The sequence below is a fragment of the Tyto alba genome, unplaced genomic scaffold (genome assembly GCF_018691265.1).
Source record: "Tyto alba isolate M040663 unplaced genomic scaffold, T.alba_DEE_v4.0 Super-Scaffold_1000006, whole genome shotgun sequence".
In the NCBI taxonomy this organism is placed as follows: domain Eukaryota; kingdom Metazoa; phylum Chordata; class Aves; order Strigiformes; family Tytonidae; genus Tyto; species Tyto alba.
Window position 1 is genome coordinate 16,557,226 of NW_024881272.1, and position 13,763 is coordinate 16,570,988.

Below are 13,763 nucleotides of genomic sequence, written 5' to 3' on the forward strand. Positions count from 1 at the left end.
AAAAAAAAAAAAAAGCAGCTCCTCACACCTTTAGTCTCTAATATGGAAAACGTTCAAAGTGTGGCTTTCCAGAAATCACCTGGTCTTAAAATATTCCCCAAACTGTAATCTTTCAAATTTCACCCGATTTGTCTTCACTGAAATCACCTGGTGTAAAACTGCAGTAATACACAGACATTAAGTTTCATCAAAATGTAAACAGATCCAAACTAAATAACCATTTGGTTTCCTGTTCTGGGCCTTTTATCTCGGTGCCTACCAAGGGCTGTGTTACTTAACAGACTCATGACTAAAATTCAGATGGTTTCATTAATTTTGCTGCGCCCGCAGAGCCGCTAAATAGCGTTTGCAACGGGATTACAGCGGGCGCGCCACCGGCTCGCCCCACCCACCCCCGCCGGGCCCCGCCCCCCTCGGGTCAGGCCCCGCCCCGCGTGCCGCGGCCGCGCGTCCAGGGCAAGGGTCGCTGCCCGGTGAGCGCAGCCGCCTCCCCGTCAGGAGGAGCGGGGCAGGGCGGGGCGGGGCGCAAGCGCGCGCCGGGAGCGCGAGGCGGCGCTGGCGGGGTGCGCGCTGCCCGCCGGGGGCGCCCCTTCCCGCGCTCGGCCCGCCCAGCCGCCCATTGTCCTCGTGCCATGTGACCGGGGACGGTTACAAAGCGCCCCCCCACTCCACCCCACCCCCGCACCCTTTCCCACACCCCCCCCCCGCCGTCGCCGCCACCACCACCCCCCCAGCCTCGCGCGGCCGGTGTTTGTGCTGAGTCACGGCGCGGCGCTGCCTGGTGCCGCGAGGAGCCCGGTAGCCGCAGCTGCACCAGGCTTCCCCATGGGGACGGAGAGCGCCCGCGCGCTGCTGGAGCAGGCGGCCACCCTCACTCTGCAGACCGGCAACCTCCTCAGCTGGGGCTGCCTGCGCAAGAAGTGCCCGGCCACCCCCGGCGAGGAGGTGAGCGTGGTGGGGCCGGCGCCTCCCCTTGGGGCTCGCCCTGAGGCGGGGGCCGGGCGGCGGCGGGCGCCTGCGCGGCGGGGGGCCGGGGGGGGGGGCCGGGCGGCGGCCGGGGGAGCGCTGGGTACTCGCTGCCCGCCGCCGCCGCCGGGTGCGGGGACGACCGAACAACGTTGAAGCGTTACCCGGAGTAGGGTTTGTTTTTCTGGTGCCCGCCATCGAGGGGGAAGGGGCTTAATTGCCCTCACGGACGCCCCGGCGGTGCCCGCGGGAGGCAGCCCTGCCACGCGTGCCGCGCGCGTGCGGAAAGGCGAAACAGGCCTTTTTAAAAAAAAAAAACCAAACCAAACAAACAACAAAAAAATTTCCCCCAAAACGTCTGTTTTACGTGTCCTGGTGCTTCCGGACGGCAGCCGGCCCCGGCCCCCCAGCAGCAGCGGCGCGGGGCGCTCCGCCGCCTTGGCCCCCGGCGCCCCCGGAAGAAGTTCGCTGTGTTAGCGGCTCTTTCGGGGGAGGTCGGAAGAACAACGAAACAGTCTGTGTTTCGGTTCTTGGGGAGTGAAGAATTAAAACGCTTACAAGCTTAAGTGCTGTCTGTAACGGCAGAGGGGAACCCTGATACTTTTTTAGCAAGAGAAAGATCTGCAGAGATGTGAGCTTGTATTGCAAATGATGAAAACTTTTCTAACCTGAAACTAGTTTAATTTCTTGATGATGACAGGTCTCAGAAAACTTAGTAGTTGCCGTTCTCTTTCAAGGGCATTGTTGTTGTTCTTTGTTAAAAAGGTGAAAACTTTTTAATCACCACTTCATTACTTTTAGCAGTATGTGTCAACACTTAGAATAATCCTGATAAAATGTCTGGAGGTCCTGTGGTGATGAGCTTCAGAACCCCTGTATTTGCTGTCTCATCACAATACAATAATCTGAAAAGGGCCATTTAATAATCAGAACAGCTATGGGTTTGGCTGGATATTGCAATGTAGTGGCACTATTGGTAATAGGTAAGGTGCGTAATTGCAAGTTAGTCCTGCACAAATGCTAAGAAAGGTGACTGGGAGGATGATGTAATGAGAAGGAAGAATTAATCATACTTTTTAGTAGTCACATGGTAATGACTTACTTGGCCTTGCTGCTTATCACAACACTGTGATCTGTGTGAGATAGGACTAGATTCTGTAGCAATGGGCACCCTTGTGTGAGTAGTTACTGAAGGATTGTTAAATAAAGAGTGGTCAGTGTGCATAACTAATCAGTTAAAGTATTTAATTTGTTTACAGCGAAATCTGCATTTAAACATAAGGCTGCCTGCTTTCCAGAATTGCTGGAACTCCAAAGGCAAATAATTGATATTAATTATCAGGAATAAATTGGCTTTCAATTCTCCTATTTGGTGTAGTTAGTGTGTGTATAGTTCTCAGGGGCAGAACGTAAGCTAAAATTTTGCAAACTCTGCACCCTAATGTTAGGAGTTTGGGGATGTAATTGTATTTGGAAACACTGGTCGAAGTGGTCAAATGCACTGTGCTTTTCACGTGTTGAGGGCAGGGGAATGGTTTGCTTTGGAGATACAGGTTTGTGCATACTAACTGCAGTAGAAATACAAAGTGTGCCAGTTGCAAAAAAAGCAATATATAGAATATACATACTCAGCACTGTCTCACTTTGCTTCAGAAAAGAAAAATAACATTATAAGTTGCATCAAAATAGGCTAAAGAGTTTCAGCATTGTGGATAGCTGGGGATGGGGGGGGGGGGAAGTAATTTCTTGCCTTTTGACTCAGTTATTTTTTTCATGTAATTTTAAATGACTGGGAAATAATGTCCAGAGTTTGTGCTCACAAAGTATTATTACTGTATTATGTCTTAAGCTTTGTGATATGCTGTTTTAGTGGGGAGTGGTTGGCTTTTAGTTTGTGCATGGTGTTATGAGCTCTCTGAATTATTTTTAGGTGTCACAGGAAATTTCTATTTAATGGTACAAAAAGTAGGTATCCACATAGTTATAAAATATATTGCTATAGGTGAAGTAAAGCAGCAGAAGTGCTTCTGCCTGTAGCAGGTAGTATGTTTACCTAGCCTGAGGGTTAACAACTCCTGAGATGATTCAGAGGAAAACCAGGGCATTGGTACAGCTGAAGCAGCGGTACAAAATGGAGTTAATTAGCTGCTTTAGACTTAACAGTTATGCCTTACCATGTTCAAGAATTCCATGATCAAAGTCCTAGTGAAGTTTATTTTGCATCTGTGGATTCAAGAAAAAGGCAAGCGTGGGGTAGGACCTGAACGTTCCCCCTTCAGTAATGAAGGACTTAAAAGCATTAGTGGGTTGGCACCGTGAAATAGGTAGGCAGTAGATGAAAAGGGTTAGATGCATCTTGGAAGTATTTAATATATTGAGTATTTAGTGATTGACTGTCAAGTCTCATTTCTAACAACATTATTTGACTACATTGTAACTTGAGAATCTATGCAAAAGAAAGGAAACCACCCCACCTCCTATTTCTTGCTTGCTTAGTATTGTTCTTTCATTTAAAGATGGCATTGGTTTGAGAAATAGATAAAGTACGGTACTTGTGTTACTGCTAAAACTCTTTGTGAAAGAGGAGAGGAAAATATGTAAGTAAACTAGTTTGAACAAGTTTCAGATGGAAGGTATAAAGGAAGAATCTTCTGTGGTTGAAGGAGTGGTGTCATTAGTTCACCTGCTCAGTCTGTCCTACACGCCTGTGAACCATTGTATTTCTGTGCAGCTGTAACATACTTACACTTCAATATGAAAAAATATTTTGTAGGTGCGGGACTGCATTCAGAAAACACTGACTGAATGGAGCTCAAAGATTGGACAAGACCTAAATCAGGTAGGAGAGTTGTTAAGCACGTTATCCACATTACACGTGAAAACAGAGAAATACGTAGTTGGTTATGCCTCTTTAAAATATAAATTAATTACATTTCTGTAAAGGTATCTGCAGTTTCAGATATCTCTAAAGAATATTTCTCAACATACACCCCCCCCCTTTTTTTTTAATATTTAGTCAATTTGGAGAAGTTAAGAAATGCTAAAGAGAATCCTGATCATGGCAAATAAGACAATTCTTAGCAAAATAAAAGTCCCAGTCTATAAGATTACAAGTTAATTCTTGGGGCAATCACACACACAAAAAAAATCTGTGTATGTTAGAAGTTTGCTAGCATGCTTGTAATAACTCAGTGGACAACTATCTAAACTATAGAGATGATAAACCAGATAACTGAAGATCATTCTGTTTGGAGAACTCTGAAGCATAACCTTGGTTGTCTCAAATATTTCTGAAGACGCAGAAGTGGCAATTTTTCCCTTAAGAGCTGAAGACTTCCACATAATTCTTAAAGCCACATTTACAGGCATTTGACATCAAGGTTTTGGTGTATTTACCTGCTCCTCTTTCACTATTGCTTCTGAAATTCAGCAATGTAGTAGTAAGTTCCCACTAAATACATTATTTGCTCTGTGCCATATTAGCGTGTTTCATTTAAAAATCCCCACAAACGACTGAAAAACTTAACCTGACCATTTCTTTGGGTTTGGTTACCAGTTCTTGTGTAATGGTCAACTGCACATTGCTGCATTCCACACTGGAGCGTAATGAGGCAGTTGTCGCTGCATGATTTGTAGAAGATCTAATGATTGTTGAAGAGAGAATATAAATAAACGTTTGTCTCTGAGATGTAGTGAGCCATTCGAAGTTAATTATTTAGTGTAAGCTAGGTTTTACTGTCAGAACTTGTTAACTGCATAATTCCAAAATCTTTTATGAATTATAGTGGTTTCTCGTAATTAAGAAAAAGGAAAGCTAACTTTTGTTTAAGATGCTGACTGTATGGAGTAACTTGAAGACACGCTTGAGGGTTTTTTTGGTAGAGTAGCAAAAATTACTAAAGAGTGCATGGTTGGAGGCGGGGTGGGTAGGCTGTGCGTATGATACAAAAACTCATATAGGTAAAGACTTCAAGTGACCTTGTGTCAGCTGAAGTGAGATGTCAGCCTAGTTTTAAATGAGGTCAGAGAGTGAAATTTCTGAAACTTTCTTAATTCGTAGTTTCAAAATTACTGTTTTAAATCTGTATTTTACAGCCTTTTCACTGTAGACTTTTCATAGGCTTCACTGAAATTACAAAATACTTTTATGCAAAGATGTTCCCACCCAATACCCCTAATTCTGATAGTGGGTTTTTTCAGCTGAACGTGAGGCAAAGCAGTTTGTATTGGAGCTATGATCTGTTCACATCAGAAAATCAGAAAGCTACGAAATCTTAATCTAATAATCCTTATCAGTATTTTATATTTTTTTATATTAGGGGCATATAGGGCCTTTCATATAGCTTCATTTTCCTGACCTCCCCTCAGAGATCAAGAACCATTGGGTTGCTTTCTTTGTCGTTGCATTTTTATACTATTTTTGTTTCTAATTGCTGTAAGGCTTTTTTTTTTTTTTTTTTAAATTAATTAAAAACATTCTTCAGGAGCTTGTTGTCTCTTCTTGATGAGTTGTTCCTAAATCTCATGTACTTCCTACAGGAAATACCAGAAGTTCTGGAATGTACTGTCGCTCAAGCTATCGAAAAAATAAATCCTGAAGAAAGAGATGAATTGAAAGTATCGGGTAAGAACCTAGTCAAAAATCCAGTGGCATGAAAAGGTTTCATAGGCAGTCACTAATAGGATGTTCATATATTTATATTTTTTTCTACCGTTTTTTGTAATTGCAAAGTCAGATGACATCAATGCACACTGTCGTACTTTGGGTAGTCTAGAAGTTGGCTAAGAAAAACTTGTCTTAATCTTCCAGATTTTAAAGCAGCTTGGCAGTTCTCTAGTTTAACGTATGTCCCCTCAAGACATTTTAAATGTATTTTGTATATATTTGACTTTTCTGAAGCAAAATATTACAGCTAATACTGCAGTTAAGAAATAGCATTGGAAGCATATTTATTTGCATAATTTTTCCAGGTTGAATATGATGAACTTGGAGGCAGTCCAAACTAACGCTAGTATTTTTTGAGTCTCAGTAAGTTGTGAAGAGATCTGTTTGTACTATTACATTTGGGGGTTTTATACAGGCTGTTACAGTTATTGCTTACTGTCTTGATGCTTAAGTCCTAGCTTTACAGCTTTCTAGATCATCTAACTGGATGATGTCTTGTTCTGAGACTGTGCAACAACTTTGAAATGTAAGCAAACAGTGTCTTTATTGGGCAGTCACCTTTCAGAAGGTTGTTTTCTTCCAATTTTTGAAGTAACTGGTATATATTCTAAGAACCCTTTACCCAAGGACTCATAAGTAGTGGATGCAGCAAAAGTAAATAGCTACATACTTAATAACAGCTGGCTTGTTTAGTTGTTGATTCCAGTTTCTTTGAAAATAGCAAAACTTTTCATCGTTGGATCAAACTCTTCATCGATCAGAGATGCAGTTGACCTGGGTAAGTGTGAAACTCAAAATTCTGGTAGGGTTTCTTTTTTACTTTAGCATTTAGAAATAAAATCAGAAGCTTTTCCATCTAAAAGGATGTCCTAGTTTCAACTGGGATAGAGTTAGTGTATCTTCTTAGTAGCTTGAATAGTTCTGTGCTTTGGATTCAGTATGGGATTTGGTATGAGAAGAATGTTAATAATACACTGACATTTTCAGTTGTTGCTAAGAAATCAAGGACTTTTTAACTTCCCTGCTACTAGTATGCAGGTGTACAAGAAGCTGGGAGAGAGCAACAGACTCAAGTTGGCCAGTGAAATATTCCATATCATGTAATGTCATGCTCAGTACCTAGGGGAGGGTCGGCTGGGAAGCAGGGGCTCTCACTTCTGGAATTACGCTTTCGGGATCTTGGATTCTCTGGGATCACTAGTTGGGAATGGTCTGGGTATCGGTTGGTGGGTGGTGAGCAATCACGTTGTACATTGCCTGTTTGTATTTTCTATTATTTTTATTTCACTTATTAAACTGTTTCTATGTCAACCTGTGAGTTTCCTTACCTTTACCCCCCAATGCTTTCCCCCATCTCCCAGGTGAGGGAGTCTAAGTGAATGGCTGTGTGGTATTTGGCTGCCAGATGGGTTTAAATCATGACAGAGGTGTACTTAGTGACGGTCACAAGTACATCCTGGTTTCCTATTAAGAAAGACTTAGGTAATCATGTCTCCTTAAATGTTAGTTCAGTCAGTAAACTTATTAAATGCGGACCACTGCAACCTTGGGTCCACACACTGAAATCTGATTCCTTGCTGCAAGCAGGAGCAAGTTTTTATTCTCTCACACAAAGCCTGTTAAAAAGTGAATAGCATGTGATGTTTTAGTAACAGTGATACAATAGTTCTTACTAGTTGTTTTTAACATGATGAACTTTGCTACTAACTGTGCAGTATTTCAGAGATTATTTAGAAATAAAACAATACTGCAAGCAGCTGATGAAATAGGTAAACCTTATTGAAAATACAGTACAATGGCTGTATTGGTACATACAGTTTTGTTAGCCTAACATAGCAGTAATTGTGAGCAGCACTGAACTTTACCACTTTGGAAGATTTTTGAGCATAAGGAGTAACCAAAGAATGAAGTGTCAGTTATTCTTTTCTGTTGATATCCCAGTTAATAGCCTCTTTATTATAAGTTGTAGTACCATTTGTTAAAAATAGATTGATAGACTCCTCCAGAAGAAGAAAATATTTTATTTAGATTCTTAGTCTTACTCTTTTGCTGTGCAGAAGAGGTGTTTGACTTGCATCTTTCCTAAAGCTTGGTGATTCTCCAAGACTTGCCACTTCTCTTTGGCAATTTAAATCTCCATATTCAGTGTGCTTTTTGTCTAACTCTTCACATGAATCAAATAGTTCTCCTAGTCCTTGCCCTGTACTTGAGTACTGTACTTGTTCAGAGTGAAAGTTACAAATTTTGAAAGAAATGGAGAGTGAAGGAATCAAGAATTGTGTATGCCACTACTGTCTTCAGAGAAAAATATAGTTTAAACATTGAAAAGGAGAAAAAAGCTGAGTGCTTTTGTTTGGTGATGGGATTCTTGTTGTGGTTTCCCCCTCGCCCTGCCCCAAGACCTACAACTGAAACGTGGCCTTCAGCTGTATGTTTGATTGTTTACTAAAAACATTGTGTTACAATCCTTGACTGCTGATACTCTCAGAGCTTCCAAGGGTGAATGGCAAGCTAGCAGAGAGAAACAGGAGGTGTGCTTTTTGCTGAATTTGAAGAGTCATGCTGCTTATGTCCATATGTCTCAAAAGATGTTGCACTGTCTCTGTTTTTTTTCCTCAGCATGCTCTGCCCTTGGAGTTCCTCAGTTAGACTCAGTCATTATTGCCCCACCTCCCATTGAAGATGGAACTAGCCTCTCCTTGGAGTATTTGCAACCTTATTGGCAAGAACTTGAAAATCTAGTTCAAAACAAAAAGATTGTTGCCATAGGTACCTCTGACCTAGATAAAACATTGTTAGAGCAGCTGTACCTGTGGGCACAGGTGAGCATAAACTTCCTACTTGTATCATGTCTAGGACAGAGTAACTCTTGATTTGTTGGCTGCTACATTGTTATAAACTTCTGTTATAAATGTGTTTATATACAAAATAATCATTAGCCCTATTATTTTCAGCATCTTATGGATAGTCACAGTATTGCTTAAGGTGGGGGAGGCTCAAAGTGTGGCTATCACTTGTTCAGTGTTCTTACATACAGACCAGCAAAGGCTGGAAACCACAGGGTCTGTTCAGTAGCAGGTTCTCTGAAGTACTGAAGGTTTGAGTTTGGAATGCTTTTGTATTTAAGAAGGAGTAAAAATAGTATTCTTAAACATTCAGATTTATTCCAGTGACTGAAAACATAGCTGTTTTCACTTTAAGCTGTGTTATGAATGGAGGGATTTCCCCTTGGAAGAATGTTGTTTGAATGCTAAGCTTAAATTTAAAGAGGAAATGAATGCAGCGGCACAATATTTTATTGTCTAGTGTGACTAACTGCCTCTTAACATTTGAGTGATGGAGGTCTCTACCAGTATGTGCACATGCTCAGGTAAGATTGTGGAATTGCTTTTTCTATATTAGTTCTCTGAGTGCTGCTCTTAACAACATTTCTTTTGTGGTTTGTGAACATACTGTATCAGTGTAAGAGGTGCTGCTGAGAGTCCAGATTGGTGCTCCTCCCTGTTCTGTGTATACTGAAGGGAGTAATGACCGTGTGCCTGGTGCTCGTGAATGCAGTTTGTGATGAGCAGATAAAAAGTTAGTGGAAGTGTCCCTTTTAACTTAATCTGATTTAGGCACTTATCTGATGGCATAGAAGACTGTAAATGATGTATCTTTAACAAAAGCGTATTTGGATTTTTTTATTTGAAGTAGTTTTCCAACTAATGCCCCACAAAGTTCTTACTACTGGGGGGTGGGGGGGGAGGGGGGAATGCTGCTGTTTAGGGAGCACAGCAGATGGGAAGCCGGAATGGGTTAGTATTCATCTTGCTGTGGCAGCATGTGAATTTAGATCCTATTCTTGTTTTGGGCTCTCTGCTGCAGGAAATTGCAGATGCAGGAGTTGGCTGTTCAGCATCATGCAGAATTAATTAGCCTCGTTCAGACCTGAAAACAACAGTCAAAGTCAAATTGTTCAAAGCAAAATTTCTGTTGTAATAGAGGGCTTGGGGGCAATCACTAAAATAAGTATGTTAATATTTTTTTTCTTATAAAAGTATTCTGTTACTTTCAGGTGAAACCAAGTAGTAATCAGGTGAACCTAGCTTCCTGTTGTGTGATGCCACCTGATCTCACAGCATTTGCAAAACAGTTTGACATACAGCTGTTAACTCACAATGACCCGAAAGGTAAGGCTTTGCCAGATAAGTTAACAGATGAATTCTAAATGCATTTATTCCATACATAATCAGGAATAATCTTTCCCTGAATTTTGAGAGTCATTACATTTGAATCCTGAACACAGGATTCTAAAAGTTTCTCCTCTGTAAAATATTTCTATTAAATTCTTGCTTTTGCTTCAAGAAAGGGGGGGAAAAGGCAGTGTTCCAGCCTTGGATAGTTTCTTGAAATGGTTTTAATCAGAGAAAATAAAGTAAATAGAAGCACAAACTACTGAAAAATTTGTACTACATGTGTTCAAAAAATAGCTTATTTCCACAAAACATAGAATGAAATTAAAGTTGTATTGCTGAAGGCCAGTAAATAACAAATGCAAGTCCATTTGCCCAGAACTTGTCTGTGAAATAGCTTGTGTAGAAATATTGATAGTTGATTTTTTTTTTTTAGTAGTTTGATAGCGTTAAACATTTAAAATTATTATGCTTTAAGCAAGATTCTTTCAAAGTAGTGACTTCTTAAAATAACATTATTACAAAAAGAGTTGGTGTAAGTTCTGTAGTTGTTTTGTACAGTGATTCATTTACTAAAAGATTGAAGGACTTGGAGGCTTTCCTTTAAACTCTAGAACTCTGAGTTGCCGGCTCCCTAGTATATTCTGAGATATTATATTAGTTTCTGTCAAACATCATCCAACCTTCTTAACTATAATGACAAGTATCTTGCTGGAATTGTGAGTGAGAAATCTTAAACAATATTTAGTTAATTAATTCCCTACATTCCTCCTTATGACCCCCTCCCCACCCCCAAAGAAAAAAATTATATGAAACGCTATTTATGAAGTACATGTTTTATCATACCACTGTTACAACTAATTAATTTTGTCAGTGCATGAGCATGTATCAGTTCTGCTTTGGCAGCATACAAGATGATTTGCCATTCAATCCAACAACTTGTGTCCTGTGAAGTCCAAAGCGCAACTTGCAATTTAATAAATACTCTCTATCGAGAGTCATGAAATAAAGGAGAAGAGGATTTGGATAGAAAACAAAACAAGTAGTGATTCCCTCATGCACTGTTTGTGAAGCTTCGCTTTTCTGTAATGGTCAGCTGAAGAGTATTAAGAGTAGCTTTTGGGAACACTCCTCATCAAAGTGATTGTTTCCTTGACTGACTTTCCAGAGGAAACTAGGTGGATTTGTACTTGCCTTCCTTTTCTGCTTTGTGGCATTTAAGCTCATTTTCCATAATGCTTTCTAGGCTTGTGGCTATGAGCCCTGTTATGGGAGATTTTATAAATGTTGAGTTTCCAGTGACTGCAGAGGTAACTGAGAATGCTCAGTACTTTGCTGATTTCAGCTTTATGCTTTACTCACCTTTGGTTTGTCTAGCTAGCTTGTCAAACTTAATTTTCATTTTTTCCTGCTAGTGGCTCTACTGATCAACTCCATTTGATATGAGAAACTGAGAAAACTCAGTTAATTAGTTTTGTGAGAAATACTCAATGTCACAGAAAAAGCGTCCTGAAGATTTCTTCTGTAATATTCACCTGCTTTTATCCTGTGTGTGTTCTGGAAGAGTGGATCTGTGGAGTATCTAGCACTGCCTGAGGTTTCTGGCTGTAGGAAAAGGCTTCTCTTACTAAGTGTTGCTTTTTGCAGCTGTTTACGTGACATTATTTAAAGCATGAATATCCCTTTTTAACTTCAGAATTACTTTGTGAAGCAAGTTTCCAAGAAGTTCTTCAGGAAAGCATCCAGAACACGAAAGCACATGAGTGGATTCCTTTATGGCTTCTCCGGTATTCAGTCATTGTTAAAAGCAGAGGAATTATCAAGTCCAAAGGCTATATCATTCAAGCTAAAAGAAATGCCTCTTAAAACACTTTTTTTTTTTTTCTTTAATGGCTTACTGATTTAATTTCTTGGGGATGGGGGAACATGGCTTTTTTTCATGGAAACACATCTACAGCATTTGTAACAAAGACCAAAAGTTGTAATTATTGAGTGTGATGTCAGCAGCATTGTCTGCAGTGTTCTAACACTACTTCTCTTCCTTAACATATTGACCAGTTCATTTAAAATAGTAAATATTTTGCATTTGTTTTTAATTGAAATTATCTCTGGAGAAACAGTTTAAAATATTTTTATTTTTATGACCAGCTCACTGTAAAATTATCATTGTATTTTAGCTGCCATTAGGTAGTAGAGAGAAACATATATTTTTTAAAAAATTATTTTCTCTTAAATAATAGTTACTTATCTGGTAGGTACATAGATTTCAAACATTCAAGGACTAGTTTTTGCAGAAAACTGTCATCTTCTATGAAAAATTACCCCAAAAAATTAAACTGGTATCTTGTTACTTGGTATGTATATATAGGCAAGTCAGCTGTTTAATTTGTGTGTATGGGAAAATTGGATTATTTTTAATATAGTGTAAAAGACCTCTGATTTAGGGAAAAATACATCTTCCAAATTACTTTTGGACTGTTACTTGAATTCCTTCTGGCTTCTTTGTGCCTCAATATGCATTGTTTAGTGTTTGCACAGGCACATTTTTACTCTTTGAAATAGAAAATGTATTCTTGTGTGAATGTTTAAGATAAGAATTGAAAACAAGTGATTAAAAAATGTGTTGATCAGATATTGAATTGTGCCTGTCTTCTCAACTGTGGCTTGGTTTTTTGATACTTGTGAACTACGCAATCAGAATCAGCCAAGTCAGAACAGATAGTAAGTGTTGAAGCTGTTCGCTGTAGGGTTGTGTAAAATGGATGACTTCCTTGGAGTTGCCTAGGAGACTTCGTTGTTTGAGTGCCATTCAGAAATGATGCAAGCAAGGGTTAGCTTGAAGTTAGGTATCTTTCTATTTGGCAGTAGCTTAGCACACTGGCTTTTGAGTCCTAGAGAAATTGCTGCAGCTAAGGCAAGGCGTCTGGTTTAGTGTAGTCTTTCTATCAAAAAGGCCTTTTCATTTTCTTGGCCTTTAACTGAGAATAGATAGCAAAAGCTTGACATGTAGTTTAGCAGGAACTTTATACTGAGTGTCTAAATTACTCATTTTCCTTTTGATTTCAGGCAGGATCAGGACTTCATACTAGTATTACTCTTAGTTGTACATATTTAGAGACTTGGACTGTAAGGAAATGAATTTCCACCAGCATCTTTCAAATTCTGTCATATAGGCAGCTAAGTGGAATTTGAATGCCTGTAGGTTGTGTCTAGCATGTAATCCATTCCACTAAGTTTAAAGATGAAAAACTTTCAAGATACCTTTTGAGTCCTCAACTACCTTGTCTGTAGGTGGCAAATACTGGGAAATGCACCTGGACTTTTTCAGTTATTTTGATAAATGAGATGGGGAACTGGAACTAGTAATGCATCAATAAAAGTTGGATTTTTTTCCTTCTAATCAAAATGTAGTCTTTTTTTTAATTGTTGGGTCAGTGTGTATCAGTTTCAAAATTGCATAAGTTTCATTTTAAGCTTCCCTACCAGCTGAGTTGTGTGCTGCTGCTGATTAACCACTAGCTGTAAATTCTAAGGCTGTTGACATTCTGTACTGTATTACACTCGAATGCGTGTGCTCAGTTTTATAAATTGAAATGCTACAAAACAAGAATTGTGCTAAAACAATGTATAGGCTGCTCTAATGGGATAATTATTTATTTCCTTCCTGTAAACAGTTTGCTTGATGTAGTAAAGTACTCTTTAAGATGACATAATTTGAAGACGATAATTTTTCTAGAGTCACCAACTGTAATATTTTGTCGGGTTATCTCATTCATTTGTTTTGCATCAAAGTGGGAGAGGTGGCATTTCCTTTCATAAGAAACTTGAAAGTTGGAATTAAAATTGGAAATTCTTGTAGGTTTTTAATCTGAGCTTTCTCTGACTTCCCATAATCTCAATAACAGTATTTGCCGCTTGGTCATAAAAGAGCCCTGCGTATCGCCCAACACCCCGGG

The 13,763-nt window shown here is 39.8% G+C and overlaps 1 protein-coding gene across 2 annotated transcripts; it reads left to right on the forward strand.

The window, feature by feature from the left end:
- The first annotated feature begins 612 nt into the window (after positions 1-612).
- Positions 613-13,207, forward strand: GCLM (glutamate-cysteine ligase modifier subunit). 2 transcript variants are annotated; one of them, XM_042806808.1, is made up of 7 exons: positions 613-945; positions 3,740-3,805; positions 5,506-5,590; positions 6,354-6,410; positions 8,252-8,454; positions 9,690-9,804; positions 11,223-11,497. In XM_042806808.1, the coding sequence occupies exons 1-7, from the start codon at positions 826-828 to the stop codon at positions 11,246-11,248; spliced, it is 672 nt and encodes a 223-aa protein (XP_042662742.1). In that variant the 5' UTR covers positions 613-825; the 3' UTR covers positions 11,249-11,497. The 2 variants fall into 2 exon arrangements, with proteins under 2 accessions (XP_042662742.1, XP_042662734.1); XM_042806800.1 differs by lacking the exon at positions 11,223-11,497 and adding an exon at positions 11,504-13,207 and having other exon boundaries at positions 622-945.
- The last annotated feature ends 556 nt before the right edge of the window (positions 13,208-13,763 follow it).

Excerpts from the sequence above, each read along its gene's own strand:
- GCLM (XM_042806800.1), top strand. The coding sequence starts at position 826 with ATGGGGACGGAGAGCGCCCGCGCGCTGCTGGAGCAGGCGGCCACCCTC. Across the intron at positions 8,455-9,689 it reads AGCTGTACCTGTGGGCACAG|GTGAAACCAAGTAGTAATCA; the intron begins GTGAGCATAAAC and ends TGTTACTTTCAG. Across the intron at positions 9,805-11,503 it reads AACTCACAATGACCCGAAAG|AATTACTTTGTGAAGCAAGT; the intron begins GTAAGGCTTTGC and ends TTTTAACTTCAG.